Genomic DNA, 16371 nt, shown 5'->3' with positions numbered 1-16371 from the left:
CCATTTGATCTTAGATTCAACGTCTTTAAGTTTTTTTTTTTTTTTTTTTTATGCAAATTGTATGGATATGAAATTTGGTACACCATCTTCTCATTGGGACGCATCTATAAAAAATATTAAAACATAATTTTTAGATAAAATATAGTGACCAAAAGATCTTTTGAATCATTTAGGGGTATTTTGATCATTTTATTTTATTGGAAATATTATTTTTATATTTTTTGTTAGTGCGAGTTTAATAGAGGATTGGACTTACAATATTTGTACAGCCAAATGAGAACCAAGGTGTAACTTCATTAGTAGTTAAAGCTGAATCAAATAGTAAAATAGATTTCCTAGGGCCTTTTATTAAGTTATTTGCAATCCAACCACTGCATAAGAAGATTGGCATCGTTGTTGACCTAAAAATTGAAAGTGATAATTTGTGGTGTTTTTTGGCACTAATTTGAAGGTCTTGCATACCATATACTGCATAATTTATCTGTGATGCTGTATTGGAAATGGTCTCTATGCCCTTGGAAAATTGGGCAGACTAGCATGTGATTTCTCATGCAATCCAGCATTTATTCAAATTAAGAACAAAATTGTGATATTATTTTAGAAGATTCTCTCTCTCATGCGCACACACCAGTATTCGCAAAATCGAACTAGAATGATTAAACTGGACATGGGTTTGAAAGCGATTTAAAGAAAATAGTTTTTTTTAAAGAAAATGATCTTTTTAAAAAAAAAATGTTTTTTTTTTTTTTTAAAAATGATCCTTTTTTTTAAAGAAAATGAAGAAAAAATTATGTTATATATAATATAAGCTCTTATTTTTATCAACTAAGTAGTAAATGGCACATGGTTAGTAGGTCTAGTAGTAAATGGCATATGGTTGGTAGGTGACTTCATTCAAAGAGGATTCAAGTAAATAATTTTGAACCAACGAAATCTTAAAAATACACCATTTAACGTATTTGATATAAATTTTAACTAGTATTCTATTTAAAGTTTAAAATACTGGGTGACCACCAAAACCAGGCAAAACCGGAATCGGTCTTTGGCCAGTTCTGATCTAACCGACCGGTTAGCGATTAGATCGGCCTGTTTTGCGAACAGTGACAAACATAGACACACCCGCCCACACACACCCTGACTCTCTCTGTGCTCAAACACACACATATATACGCACGCTTTGACTCTCTCTTTGTCAAATACAGACACACCTTAACTCTCTCTTTAACACACATACACACTGATTTAGATCTCTCTTTCTCTCTGACACACGTACACACATGCACCCACCCACACACCCTGACTCTCTCTCTGCTCAAACACACATACATACACACACCTTGACTCTCTTTCTCTGTCAAACACACATACACACACCCTGACTCTCTCTAACACACATACACACTGATATTAGATCTCTCTCTCAATAGAAAGACAAGGTAGAAGGCACTAAGGAGATCCAAGGCACAAGAATTATCAGTCTGTATTGTGGATTAAGTTCCAAGAAATTACGTCTCTTTACATGACAATACACGTGCACTCATTTTTTGAGCACAAGTGCCAATGTATTCGATTGGATCCTTGCCACAATCACATGCATGTGCATGGATGATTGCAATTATTACATAAAATCTCATGCATGTATGTGCTTGAATATTAAATATTGGTTCTATTGATAGTATTCTAAGTAATATATTACAAGATATTAAGTTTTTTAGTTTGTGGGATTACTACATCAGTAATCCCACAAAATAAAAAACTTAATATAATGAGATACTAATTTTCTCTCAATGGACATAAGTACCTTATCGAACCGCATATATGCCTTATTGATATTTTCTTCTCAGGTCGATCTATTTCAAATTCTACATGATATGAGAGCAGGTCGATATATCAATAACGATCCATTGCTCATCAGTGGTTATGTCGTCTCTCTCCCGTCGTGTGAGTTTTTGAAGCGAGTCTGAATTTGGGCAATTGTGTGATCGCTCCGCTGCGCCTGTGCCGATAACCTCCGAAAGTTAATTCATCTTCCTTTTATTGCCTCTACCACCCCTTTTTTTTTTTTTTTTTTTTTGCTCTCTCTCTCTCTCCTTCCAGCTGACCTTTTCCTTCCTTGTGTCCTCTTCTTTGCATTCAATTTGAATTATTAGTTTTTTTGCATCATCTATTGGCCCATCATCGTCTTGCATCCTCACTTTGAATTGAGGGGTCCATTCCTTTTGTTTCCTTCCCTTCACCGCCACAGTGGGAATTTGTACAGCTTCCAGAATTGCTTCAATGTTTGTAAGATTTGATTCGTGAACGACAACAACATGTTATTGTGATTCATAAGCAGTTAGATACATATTGACCTTTTTTAGAGAGAGAAACGATAGTGCTAATTGGGTATTTCAGTTGGTTTCGATTGACATCTTCTATTCTTTAATTGCTTTTTACTGATCAGATCAGTCTTTTAGTTCTATTTATCACTTTGTAATAGCAGATTCATAACCTAGCTCCAATATAAAACTTTTATTGTTTTTTTTAATGGATTTAATTATCTTGTTTGGTCGAAAGCTGTTTCTCATTCTCACTTTGAAAATTTTAAACTTGGACATATAAATACAAAAAAAATTCATAGATCTTGATTTCAGAACCTCTGAAAAAAGTGTTATGAAATCTTTCTTAGTTGCTAATAATAAGAAATATGAAATAAAACTGCCTCAAAATAGAAGTAATAAGATAGTAGACAAATCTACCCCTCAGACTGCAACCACTAAAAAACATCACTGCAACTATGATCATCATCAGCAATTACATAACAAAAATGGTTTTTCCACCACACATGATCCTCTCTCTTTATTCCCGGATGCAAATAATTATTTTTCGCTCATGTCTTCCTGTGACATTTTTCTTTGGATAATAGATTCAGGGGCCACAAATCATATGTCTGGCAACTTATAGTGTCTATCCAACCTAAACATTACTGAAAATATGAACATTGTGTCTATTGCTAATGGTTCCTTGATTCATGTCCATGGTGCTGGTAAGACCAAGTTATTCTCTGTCTCATAACTCTGAAGTTCTGTTTATGCTGATAGTATACATCAAACTTCAAGCACTTGATAAAAACCATACTTGGGATATTGTCAAACTACCAAAGAGAAGAAAGCAAATGGATGTAGAAGGGTTAATCAAATCAAATATAATAGCGATGATTTTGTTGAGAGACATAAAGCCAGGTTGGTGGCCAAAAGATTTACCCAAACTTATAGAGTCAGCCATAAAGAGACTTTTGCACCAGTTGCCAAGATGAATAATATTCGCGTTTTTTTGTCTATCGCAGTTAATTGTTGGTGGTCTCTACATCAGATGGATGTTAAAAATGCCTTCTTACATAGTGATCTTGAAGAAGAAGTCTTTATGAGTCTTCCTCCAGGTCATTCTAAAGAAAATAAGAAATGTCTTGTATGCAAATTAAAGAAAGCTTTGTACGGACTTAAATAATCACCTCGCACATGGTATACCAAACTTAACACAGCTTTGATGAGTATAAGTTTTTCAGAAGTTAATTCTTTGATGTTCACAAAAAGGGGAACTTCAAGTACAACAGTTGTACTTATTTATGTTGACAATATTATCATTATAGGTAATGATAAAGAAAGCATCATGCAACTTAAAAATCATCTTCACAAGAAATTTGACTTCAAGGATCTTGGTTAACTAAAGTACTTTCTCGGTATTGAAGTAACACATTAAAAAAATGGACTCTTCATTTCTTAAAGGAAACATGTATTAGATCTGTTAAAAGAAACTGGGAGTCAAACCCGTTGACACTCCTGTTCATATTACGTACAAGCTTAATTCAACAAATGGAAAACATTTTGAAGATGTGGGCCGCTTTTAGATACTTGTAGGCAGATTGATTTATTTTACTGTAACGCGACCAGATATAATGTATGCGGTTAGTCTCGTGAGCCAATTTATGCATGCTCCTAGATCATGTCATATGGAGGTTGTCGATAGGATTCTCAAATATCTTAAGTCATCACCCAGCAAACGTGTTTGGTTGAAACCGAATGATCACGCTAATATTATTGGTTATTCTTATGCGAACTGGGAAGTCCAATTGATAAGAGGTCCACTACCGGCTATTGTACTTTGGTTAAGAAAATTTAGTTACTTGGAAAAGTAAGAAACAAAATGTAATTGGTCGATCTAGTGCAGAGGCCGAATATAGAGCATGGCTTCACCTACTAGTGAATTGATGTGGCTAAAATACTTACTTCGAGATATGGGGTTCCCAACAGTCAATCCAATGGAGATGTTTTGTGATAATCAAGCAGCTATACATATAACCTCCAATCTAGATTTTCATTAAAGAACGAAGCATATAGAAGTTGATTGTCACTTTGTGAAAAAAAAAGTTCGGTAAAAAATTATTAGTACTCCTTATGTGATAAGCGAATACCAACTTGCAAACATGTTTATCAAAGCTATTGCAAAGACAAAGTTCGATCAGATACTATCCAAGTTAGGCTCCATTGATATCTAGCCACCAACTTGAGGAGGAGTGTTGACAGTTATAGAAACCAGATATTTGGTTTCCTATCTTGTATATTACAATATATTAAGTTTTATATATTGAGTTTCCTATTTTGTGGGATTACTATTGTAGTGAGATTTGTTTCCTAAAAGATAAAAATTGTAACTCTATAAATCTCTAATAAACTAGAGTAATCCTGATGAATGAGCTACTAGTAAGTATTTATTGATGGGGTTATCCTAACATTCACCACATTAATAGTAAACTTAAAATTTTCTACTCTAAAAATTTCGACAAAATATCATTACATATATGAAAATTATATTAAAGAAAAAGTTTACATAAGGTTGCAACCTTAAAATTTAGAATTACATATGCACCTAAAAAATCTATCAAAGAAGGTTGTTTTAATGCTGAAAAACCTTCTAATTGATCATCTCGATAACGAGATATATGAATATGAAAAAGAAAAGAATTTTAAGTATCAGAAATAATGATCTTGCAATACATTATCTAGACCGTCCATTTTCAATATTTTCATATGTTTATAGATCTACTTGATTTTAACCATTTTTTTTGTTTAATATTTTATAATTAGATATGAAAATATATTTTTAGATAATCCTAAGAATTTTTTACACAAAAAATACATGTTATGATAAAATCTGGAGGTGCGCGTTAATTGGATTGTTAAGGTTGCAACCTTGTAGAAACCACACCGTTATATCAATATTAGCTTTTTAAAAATCTTCGAAAAGATCGTAGTTGTATTTTTAAATTACTTTGAAAAGTCAAAAAAAAAAAGAAATTTGAAATTGGATTTTTGTTGGATTTTGAAAAGATAAAAACACCCTTCCTAAAATCTATAAACTATTTATAGTCAAAAATCATTTTTGAACATTTAAATGCATCTTATAGTAAAAAATTTTGAAATAGTAAATTCTAAACTCACCATTAACGGTGTATCCTAAAATAACTATTTATTAATTTTTATGGGGAATAACATCATCCACATCGGAAGCAATGTCATCACGTCGTCGTGACATCACCTAAATTAAATAATAAGTGTGTTTAAATAACTAATAAAATGTCATTGTGAAACACCAATTATGCTTCTTTTTTTTTTTCTTTTTTTTTTTTCTTTTTTTTTTTTTAAGTAACATCAATTATGCTTCTTATTAACAACAAAAATTCCCATATTCAAAAAGGGTTTTTTTTAAAAAAAACTTATAGGACCCCTTTGGATAAACTCGAGCTTGTAGTTTTTTATAGCACCCGACAAAATTTGGGATGTAGTCTCCTCAACTCAACAACAAATATCAGAAGAAAACAAAAAAAATTGCCATACACAAACTGTATGTCTAAACAAAAAATAGTCCTAATCAACAAAGACTGTCCTATTATTAGATTGTCAGATCTAAATGTTCAGAATTTGGAATTATGCCCTTTTTTTTCCCTTTAAAAAATACGCATTTGATGGTATCAAAGTGTATCCCAAATTTTGTGAAAATGAAAAGCATTTTACTACGTAGGTCTTTTACCCGAAGTTGCAGATACATGGTATGCTACCATACAAATATGCTTATATCAAAGATAAAGAAACAAAGTACCCTTTACGAGATAAAGCTAGCCTTTTTCCGTACGTGCGAGTTTAAAATTTAAGGGATTGTATACCATTTACCTTGAATACAATGAAGTCACAATTATTTACAACTATTTGATGTGAAGTCTAATAACTTGGATTTATCACAAATTTCAAAAAAAAAAAATATTGAGTTTAGTCGATCAAATAAATGCAGTTATCTAATCTCACATCCAATGGTCAAGATTAATTGTGACCACCTTTTACCAAAGATAAATGGTCTCATTGTATTCTTTTCTAAAATATAAACTTATCTTTTGTAATTGTCTTGAAACCCTAATTATAAAATATTTATTTTTCCTTTTTTTTTTTTGGACAGTTTCTATTATCTAGGATGTTTTATTTTGAGTTAGTCTTGGGTTATGATAGACTTCCTAATGTTTTATCTTTTGAGTTAATCTTAGTTGGGTTATGATGCACATGAGAGTCTACATAGTTGAATAGATAAAGCCAAAAGAATCCTAAAAGTTATTGGGCTCTTATTGAGAGAGATACATGAGAAAAAAGGTAGATCGAAACTTAAGGTCCAAAGTGAGAAAATTGTAGAAAGAAGAAAGCTTGGTGGGAAGTTAAGTTTTGTATTAAATGCTTTGTAAGTTTTATTTTTATTTTGATGTAGTCACATCTGTGAACCATGTGTGTAGATATACTCACATCTGTGACAAACCCTGTAAATTTTGATATTATTTTTTCTGTTATTTCTTTCTTGTTTTATTTTTCTTGCTTGTTGCTGATTCTATTTACCAAAAATCAACCCGTTAGATTTAGAGCTTATCGGTCGCCTTCACCTCTATGACGAACCACATGGGTAGATGTAGTCACAACTGCGACAAACTATGTAAATTATGTTGTTCTTTTTTCTGTTATTTCTTTCCTAATTTATTTTTCTTGCTTGTTGGCTTCTTGTTACTTGCTTGTTGCCGGTTTTACTTTTCTCGTACTTTATTTACCAAAATTCAACTTGTCTAAAGCTTCCGCACCACAGCACATACTAGAAAGAGAGTGATCTAGACAACTAGAAATTTTAGAAGTAAAAGTTGAAATCAAATAGGCAAGAGGAGATATTTGTATAAATAATCAACATGACCTGACACTTTTGATACAAGATCATAATCACACTCGCTGTATGTAAAATCCACTTTTAAGTTTGGGGACTTTCATAGGTCTCGTTGGGCCAGGAGAAACCTAAAGTTTAAGGCCACCCTTTAAGGGTTGAGACCAGGCCTTAGTAATAAGACTCGTCGGGGCACTGTTCATGCTATTTTTGAATTTTAATATGGTCAAATGGGCGGGCCCCACCCAACCAAGTCCAGACCCCTTCATTGGGCCCGCAAGGTTGTGCTGAGCTTGAATTTAAGGCCGGTTAGCTTAACGGCAAATCACAACCCGCTTACATCCTTTCTTGTGACCCCTGAAAATGATAACTAATTTGGAGATCTACTAATTTGCTAAAACCTGGTTTAGCAACAATGCTATTTGGTTAGCGTCTATAAAAACGCAATACATGACAAATTCCTCTACTTAGTTGAAAACCAGGTTTTGAAAATTTTTTGGTAAACTAGTTCAGCCTTTTATTTCGTAAGTTGATTCCATAATAATAAAAATGATTGATAAATAAATTAGACAGTTTAGATCTTATTTTTACATTAACAATATAATAATATTATTATTATTATTTCTCATCTCTCATCTGATAAGGAAGCATTCCCTTAAAAAACCATATATCTCCACTATCCAATCTATGCTCTCTCTCTCACACACACACACGCAGAGAAAAATAATAGGCCTACTTTTGTAGGGAGAGAGAGAAAGAGAGCAGTAGTCACTGGCTCCAAAATATATTGTTAAGCTTTTTCCAAGTGGCGCGCCTCCACAATGTAAATGCAAAAAGAATTGGGAGTAAAAGGCAGTCACCAGACTCGCACCCTACCTATCGAACCACCAGTTACTATTTCCTATTATTAACATGAACAAATTCCACCAAACCATGAAATAGCGCACCTTGTCTCTCAAAATTATTGCACCTGTTTGATTCAGTAATACAACCTAGAGAGCAAGAGAGATGTAAATGCCCAAACCTCCCTCTAATAATGTACAATTGTTACAAAGATGAAACTATGAACGTTAATAAAAAAGCTTTCCATGAAAGCTGTGCATATTTGGTTATAGACAACACAGTTCAGTATCACACAACATAGGGAAGTTACCAAGTATATAGCATAGTCCAACAAGCAACAAATATATCAACACATAAGAGAGAAATTTTAATTTAAAACAAGAATTTCAAGTAAATAAGCAAGAACTAGGCACCATACCTCAGGGACCGACACCCACCACATCCAAAATTTACCAAAGTACCCCTACCCCTGAAAAGATGGTGGCCGTTCAAAAATACCAAATAACCCCCAAATCCTCACAACTGTGGCTCTGGCTCAGGCTCAGGCTCAGGCTCTGGCTCTGGCTTTGGCTCTGGCTGATCCCCTTGCCACGTCCAAACAATGTCTTTTAGCGCCGGCCTTAGCTCTTTCTTGCAAAACGTTTGGTACTCCAAAGTGTCGCCACTCGATTTCTTCACCTCAACGACATAAAAAGATGGTGTGACCTCGAAAATCTCTGCATCTACTGACAATACCCCTTTTCTTCCTTCCTTTGACCCTTGAAGCCTCACAACCCAATCCTTCTTCTTCACCCTGAACCTCACTTTCTTGGCAATCTCTTCGAGCTTCGACACAATAGCAGAAAAGGGTTTCTTTGAAGTGAACCTCTCTTCCTTTTTCACGTTGTTGCCCTCATTGAAGAGACCTGACAAATCAAACCCAGCCGAGAACGAGATGATATCGAATGCATTCAGGTAAGCCGGCTTTACAGCTGGCAGTAGATCTGTCTTTTTCTCAATCACATTATTGCTATTATTCTCGGATGACCGAAAAGCCAAATCAATATCCTTGGTGTTCAATTCCTCCTCTTCTTGTGGGGCCTCTATAGGTTTGAACCCTTTCCTAAACCATGGGTTTTCCATGATTTTTGATATAGAAATTCGGGTGTTAGGGTTCGGGTCTAAGATTTTCGATAACAGCTTTCGAACCTCAGAAGGGAACCAATAGGGGCACTTGAATTCAGCCTTGCTTATCTTCCTATACATCTCCATCAAGTTGGGGTCATGAAAAGGGAGATAGCCAGCCAATAACACAAACAAAATCACCCCACAAGACCATATGTCGGCCTTTGCGCCATCATACCCCTTCTTGTTTATGACTTCAGGGGCCACATACGCGGGGGTACCACATGTAGTGTGAAGAAGCCCATCTTGCCTCTTGGATTCAGCTAGAGCGCTCAACCCAAAGTCTGAGACCTTCAAATTACCACTTTCATCCAAGAGGAGGTTCTCAGGCTTAAGGTCCCTGTGGTAAACACCCCTACTGTGACAGAAATCCACAGCACTGATAAGTTGTTGAAAATACTTTCGAGCCATGTCCTCTATAAGCTTCCCTTTAGCCACCTTGTTAAAGAGCTCGCCACCTTTCACATATTCCATGGCAAAGTAGATCTTCGATTTGCTCGCCATTACCTCATAGAGTTGGACAATATTGGGGTGCCTGACAAGCCTCATCACTGATATCTCCCTTTTTATTTGCTCGATCAATCCCACCTTTAGGACCTTCTCTTTATCCACCACCTTAATGGCCACCCTTTGGCCTGATTTCAGGTTTCTTGCATAATAAACTTTTGCAAAGGTGCCTTGCCCCAGTAGTCGGCCGAGTTCGTATCTTTGCATCAATACACTCCCTTTGTTTTCCATCTCAAATACTCACACTAATAATAACTATATGTACTGTCGAGTTTATCTATCTCCCGCTAAGTATTTGTTTATTTATATATATTTACAGAGCGAGAGGTTGGGGACGATTAGTGTTCAACCGTCGTCGTGGTTATAAGAGGTGGAATATTGTAAGCTGAGGGAACCATCGTGCTTGTAGGCACGAAACTGGTCGTGGGTCCGGCCAATCTCATCAAGGATGAATCCAGCGAGCTCTTGGGGAGCTGCCAAGTCAGCCCTAGGCTTTGTCGTCGAGGCGTGCAAGCACATCTTTCAGCATTCCCTGGTGGCGTTTCGTTTTTATAGTCAGATGAAGAACTGCACAAAGATATTAAGAAGAAAATGTATTCCAAAAAATTAAAGTGAGCTGTGTTTATCCATAAAAAAACTATTTTTTCCCTTGGCAACCAAAACTAACAAAATGTATTACAGATCAAATAATTTGAAATTGTTTCTTCTGTCTTCTAGTTCCACTAGGCTGTTTTGATAGACATGAGCAACCCAGAAAAACAATTAAATTCTCTCAATCTTGAAGTGAACGATTGCACATGAAAAATACAAGGAGTTGTAACCCACCAAACATAAGAAAAGAAAGCATCATTTACAAAAGCCTTAATCCCAATAGTACTTTGCTAAATGGAGAAGTGCAAAGAGGAAAACTCAATACAGTAAGGCAAGTGTTATGTGTATTTGGTTTATTGTGATCACACAATGAAATCTCAAGAATATTACGTGGAAATGAACCATAAGTCAAAATTAAATGGATGAGGCAGGCCTTACCGGGATACAGGAATGCTTGGCTTGCGCTGCTCAAAAGGTGTGTAAGTCTCAGAAAGACTTCAATTGATTTCTCAAAATCTGAAAGAAAAAGAATGACTCGGTACTTTAAAAGAATAGAACATGGTCATGTGGCATAATCTCCCCCCCTCCCAAAGTAACAAGAAATACAACTTCCCATACACTATGAAAACCCAAACCCAGTGAAACACACACACACACACACACACACAAGGCCTATAGGCGAAAATGAACAGTATTTTCGCTTATAGGCTCGCCACCATCCTTTTGTTCTTTTTTTTCAACGGTGGGGATTTGGCACCACTATGGACCTATTATGTCGGTAGAGGTACCGCAACAGACATAATAGGCTCGTGGCGATCAATTTTTCACATTAAACCGCAACTGACATAATAGATTCGTTGCAGGGATGAATATATATATAGGCTGCGGTCAGCAGCCTCACGTACCCTTACAGGTGTGCCAACAGACAGTATTCAGGAAGAAAAATTAAGGGCTGCAATTTTCGAACTTTTTTCCTCGTTCGTCCATCTTAAGAACCTGGCTCTCCGTACACCTCCTAAAGTGCACATCTCTCTCTCTCCCTATCCACCAGTCTCTCTCTCTAAAAAAAACACTACCCCTCATTCAAACCCCTGCTACCAACTTCCAGTAACCTACTCCCCTCTCTCTTACTCGCCTCCACCTCTCTCCCTCTTCTATCAGCATAACCCACTACCCCCTTTTTTACCACAAATGGGTAGAGATAGAAAGCATAAGGGTAGAAAGGGAAGGCTTTAAAGGCTCTGGAGTTTGGTGTTTTCTATAGGCTTTAGAGAGAGGAAACCCATTCCATCCACAAAACAGAAAATCCAAAGGGAAGAGAGAGATAATGGCTGATGCAATTTGAGTATCAGTCATGCAAGCAAGCAGTTCCCAATCTCTCTCTGTAAAAAAATAGCTTATTTATCCTGGCATATGCAGAAAGTCGCACCATTAGCCCTATTGTCCATTGGTTTTGAGCCAGGAGCATTCTCGGCTTGAATTATGTATATTCTAGTTCTTGATGAATTAGAGTCGGTGCTAGCGCTCCAATTTCTCTCTCTAAAAAAAACCCTTAGATGGGCGAGTGGAAGATGAGGAAAAAGGCTGGCAAATTTCAGCCTTTAATTTTTCCCACATAAATCCTGTCCGTTGGCGCACCTATAAGAGTACGCAAAGCTGCTGACCGCAGCCTTTTCCTATATCTATATATATATATATATATATATATATATATATATTCAAAGGAAAAATTTAGAAACGTTAAAAGGAATAAAAAAAGAAAAATAAAAATGACACCAAAGCAGGCCAACCAAACCTCAGGGTCCACAATGAGAATACATTTTTACATGAAATAAAGAGAAAGAAAGTGCCAATGTCTAACTCCAACTTCTAATGTTTTATCTAGAAGGAAAGAAGCAGGATCGAAGAACACAGTGTGTCCCTCAACAATAAAAAAATAAAAGTAACAACAGGAAGTGGAAGAAAGAAAAGCTCTTTGAGAGAAATACTTAAGATCCACTCTTAAAATAAACAAATTTATGGATAACAAATCCATCAAAGGAACGAGGGAAAAATTTCACCAATAAAAAAGAAAAACTGGGTTTCATTATTTGATAAATAAGTATAGGTCAGTTTTTTATATGGGTCATACCGAAAAACAATCAGCTGTGCCTAGAAAAGTATATCAAAGTTTCAAGATGAAAATCTATATAAAAAAGAGCAAATAAAAACATCGAGAAATCGAAATTTCATTTTCTATGAGATGGGAATGAGACTTGAAGCAATTGTAAAAGCATCAGAGCACTATCTAATTTCTCTTCACTGACAAAAACATCCGATTCACAAAAAATATGCAGCTAAGATGATGTATTCAAAGATTTATTCATAAATAAAAATAATACAAACAGTAGAAGTGAGTCTTTCAATGACTATTTAGGTATGCCATTTTTGAGTTTGGGAGCACTACAGAGGTTGTAAAGATTCCAGTCACCTAAAGTAGAGATCAGGGCCTCTGATCATTTTCCAAAAGGCAAAACATGAAACATACAGAAAGGGGATGGATTTGGAACAATTTGGCAGAGATCAAGTGAACACGATTACCCAAAGAATTGCAAGATCTGTCCTAAAAAGATGGATATAAACACTAGTAAACCCGACTGAAATAAAAGAATAATAAAAAAAATGTTAAGGTTGCGAATAGTTAATTCCACTCAATTATAAGTGTTAAGTTTGTGTCAATAAAAGTTCACATAAAATACTTGCAATTTTAGTTAGAATCAAATTACATCCAAAATGAAATTGATATAGCAAAATGCATTACTTTGCCCAGGTAGTTTACAGAAGAAAAATGGGACAATAAATAGGTAATGTCTAGAAATGCCGAACTTAGGGGCAAATAATTTGCATATTACAAAGAGAAATGAACAGATTCAGTGACAAAATTCCAAAAATTTTACTCCAGTGAAAAAGTGAGTTACCGTATACGTAACCAAATAAAGGGAAATTGACAAAAGGATTTTGGAAGAACACTACTCCGATCTGAAAAAACAAATATATACACAAAGGAGATCAAGGTATAAGCATAGAGAAAACGCACGGGTTTTGTCTATAAAAAAGCACAAACTTAAAGTGAATGCCAAACAAGAACTGACTAACAAATTTGCCACTATGAAACATCTGTGTTGAAGAAGGAGGACCATCATGTGGGTATAAGAAGACAGCTAACTCTGTAACAAACAAACAATTTTTTGCCACAGAAATGGACGGATTAAAAGCTGTGTGGGTTCAACCAGTTTGTTTTTTACATTGGGCTTAGAATAATAAACAGGCATCAAAGTAAAGAATGCAACATTCATTAAATTGGATGATTCTACACGATAGATATCAGCAAAAAAACAATTTAACAAAGTTCACAAGATCTGTGATTGACAAATCAACTAGTTTTTTCTTTTTGATAGCAAACAAATCAAGTAGTTGCCTCGGAGAAAAGGATAATTTGTCGAGATGTGTCAGGAAATTGATGGGATTTTGGCTAAGAAAATTTTAAGCATAAGATACATTACAGGTAAAAGATCAAATTTATGAAAGGAATTAGAAAACCTTTTCCAAATGGAACTAAAATATGCAATCAACATTTTGAATACAACGGGGATGGAAAAGTACCTCAAATTAAATTGAACAAGATGATCATTCATCACGCAATGGAAATATCAGCAAATCAGTTAAAAGAAACAACTCACAAATGGGGAGCTAATGAATTTACATATATAAATATGAACTGAAGAAAAAATAACAGTCGAAGAAAAATGACATTACAAAATGCTGAGCTCTCAAGATTTACATCAGGAAAAAAAAAAAAAAAACAAAACAAAAACATCGAAAAACAAAAAAAAATTATATAAAAATCAGAATTCTTTTCAGAAAACAAAATAATTTTTATAATAAAATTAACTTCGCAAAGAAGCACCCGTAAATTAAGAACAACATAACATAAATCACCAATTTTAAGGTTTTTCTCGACCTTAAGAAGAAAACCACGCAGGAAACATAAGAAAAACAAAATCACAAAGAAAGTACTCTGATTTGATCAAGCAAAGTATCAAACTTCTGCATTTACCAAAATACCAAAATAAAACATCTCTTCCATTTCAAAGTGGCAATAAAATTAACAGAGACACAAGAAATTCATTTAAGAAATACGAACACAACCTGATTCAAAAAACCAAAAACCCAAAATAAAATAAAAATTTTAGCATGCAATGATGATGAATCCAATAAAAGAAAGCAAAAAATCAAATAACTCGCAGATTTACATGCAAAAAGACCCCAAAAAGGTCAAATCTCCGGAAAAAATAGAATCAAATCCCTAAAACAAGAACAATTAAGAACACACAAGAAACGACCAAAGGATGAGCAAATAAAATTACCAGATCATTAACCAACCAATCAAATGATCCCAAAAGCAAGCACAAAAAGGGATAAAAAAAGGAATAATTCACGTATATTCAGCCATAAATATGCGAATGAAAAACGACGAACCTTTACAGCGAAGCGAGAAGGTAGCGAGCAAACTGAAACCCTAGGTTTATTCTGAGACCTCAGAAATGGATTCTCTTTCTCTCTCAATATTTCTTTCTCTCTCTCTAGAGACCAAATGCTCACGCACTAGCTCGCCCATATATATGCACAGAAACTTGTTTTGTATTCTTTGTGGTTACAGTAGTTTATTGGAAAGAAATTAAGAATAATAATTTTGAGTTTATTTTAATCATTTTTACAATTAAAATAAAATGAAAAATGGAACCCTAACCTACTTCACACAAAACTTAATATCGATGGTTTCCTCTTTTTAGTAATTAGTGAATATAAAACGATGTTTCTTTTTTCTCTTTTGTGTTCGCGTCCTGGAAAATGACCTTGTCTATGCGTGGAATATCGAGTGAGATCCTAGGAGCATTTTACCGTTGTGGTATTTGAAATTTTTTCTCTTTGGGGGGTAATTTTGTCTTTAAAATTTTTAACATGGTAAAGTAACTGAGTATCGAAATTCCCGTTCGAATTTGTTCGCGACAGGAAACCAGAGAGATTTTACATAAAATGGGATAATATTCCGCCGATTAGGGCAGTTAAATCAACCCATATTTAAACTATCATATGAGTTCATAGGGGTTCATTCATTTTGGATTCTTTCATTTTCATGTAAAGATTATTTTTTTTTCAAATATTTTTTTCTATTCCGCCAAATAAAAATACACCTTTGTCAGCTTTGGCAATTTCATTGATCAGATCTTCCAAACCATTTGTGCAAGAGGTTTAGGCTAATTTTGTTCATTCTCTCCATAAAAATATGCGGTAAAACTAGTAAAGATTTATTTTTCGATTCATCCCTGGACTTGAATACTGCATTTAATAATTCTTTTTAATCCAATCCATAGGAATCAATAGGGTTCGGTTAGTGATAGAGCAAATAGATATGCCCTTTCTTGAAATATCTAGTACTTAAAGTTTATAAGTTTTTGGAAAAAATATATATATCGGAAACATAAGAACTTACAAATACTAAAAAAGGAACAATATTTTGTAAAAGAAAACCGTTAACTCAAAGAGATTGGTTGCATTTTTCAGTTCTTTTGGGGCACTTAAGAAGGATCGAAATAGGTTTTAAAATCCACTAATTTGAACTGGAAATTAGGTAGGACTGAATCGGTTCCGAAAAGGTTTTGGTACCATCCTGCTACCCCACCTAAATCTCCTATTTTTAAAAAAGAAATTTAAAGTTTTTCTAATATTTTATGAAGTTCTCTCCTAATTCTCCTCATAATTTTTATTTTAATTTCTTTATTTCTTATTTTAAATAAATTTTAGATCATCGATTCCGACCAATTTCGGTTGATAACATGATTCAACAAAGATGTGTAGGGTACACATTCCACCACCACAGGTTCTTCGGTATACAGTGAGGTTTGCAAAGAGCCGAGGCTCTAAATAATCAAAATAAGGCTCACCTTCAAATAGTGTCAAGCAATATAGTGTCCATACTGAAAATCTTTGTGATAGCTTTGAAAT

At 34.5% G+C, this 16371-nt stretch overlaps 1 protein-coding gene across 7 annotated transcripts; it reads right to left on the bottom strand.

Moving 5' to 3' along the window:
- Positions 1-8291: 8291 nt before the first annotated feature.
- Positions 8292-14957, bottom strand: LOC18433575 (CBL-interacting protein kinase 5). 7 transcript variants are annotated; one of them, XM_088875019.1, is made up of 5 exons: positions 14845-14957; positions 13462-13532; positions 13284-13344; positions 10765-10842; positions 8292-10302 (listed from the first exon to the last, which is right to left on the bottom strand). In XM_088875019.1, the coding sequence occupies exon 5, from the start codon at positions 9964-9966 to the stop codon at positions 8581-8583; it is 1386 nt and encodes a 461-aa protein (XP_088731145.1). In that variant the 5' UTR covers positions 9967-10302; positions 10765-10842; positions 13284-13344; positions 13462-13532; positions 14845-14957; the 3' UTR covers positions 8292-8580. The 7 variants fall into 7 exon arrangements, with proteins under 7 accessions (XP_088731145.1, XP_088731143.1, XP_088731146.1 ...); XM_088875017.1 differs by having other exon boundaries at positions 8292-10267; XM_088875020.1 differs by lacking the exon at positions 13462-13532.
- Positions 14958-16371: the final 1414 nt, after the last annotated feature.

This window comes from Amborella trichopoda, chromosome 8, assembly GCF_054954075.1.
Source record: "Amborella trichopoda isolate Santa Cruz 75 chromosome 8, AtrichopodaSantaCruz75HAP2 v2.0, whole genome shotgun sequence".
Taxonomy (NCBI): domain Eukaryota; kingdom Viridiplantae; phylum Streptophyta; class Magnoliopsida; order Amborellales; family Amborellaceae; genus Amborella; species Amborella trichopoda.
Note: the sequence above shows the minus strand (reverse complement) of the source record. Positions and strands in the feature narration are given on the sequence as shown.

Bases quoted from the DNA above. Each gene is read 5' to 3' on its own strand.
- LOC18433575 (XM_088875018.1), bottom strand. From the start codon at position 9,966: ATGGAAAACAAAGGGAGTGTATTGATGCAAAGATACGAACTCGGCCGA.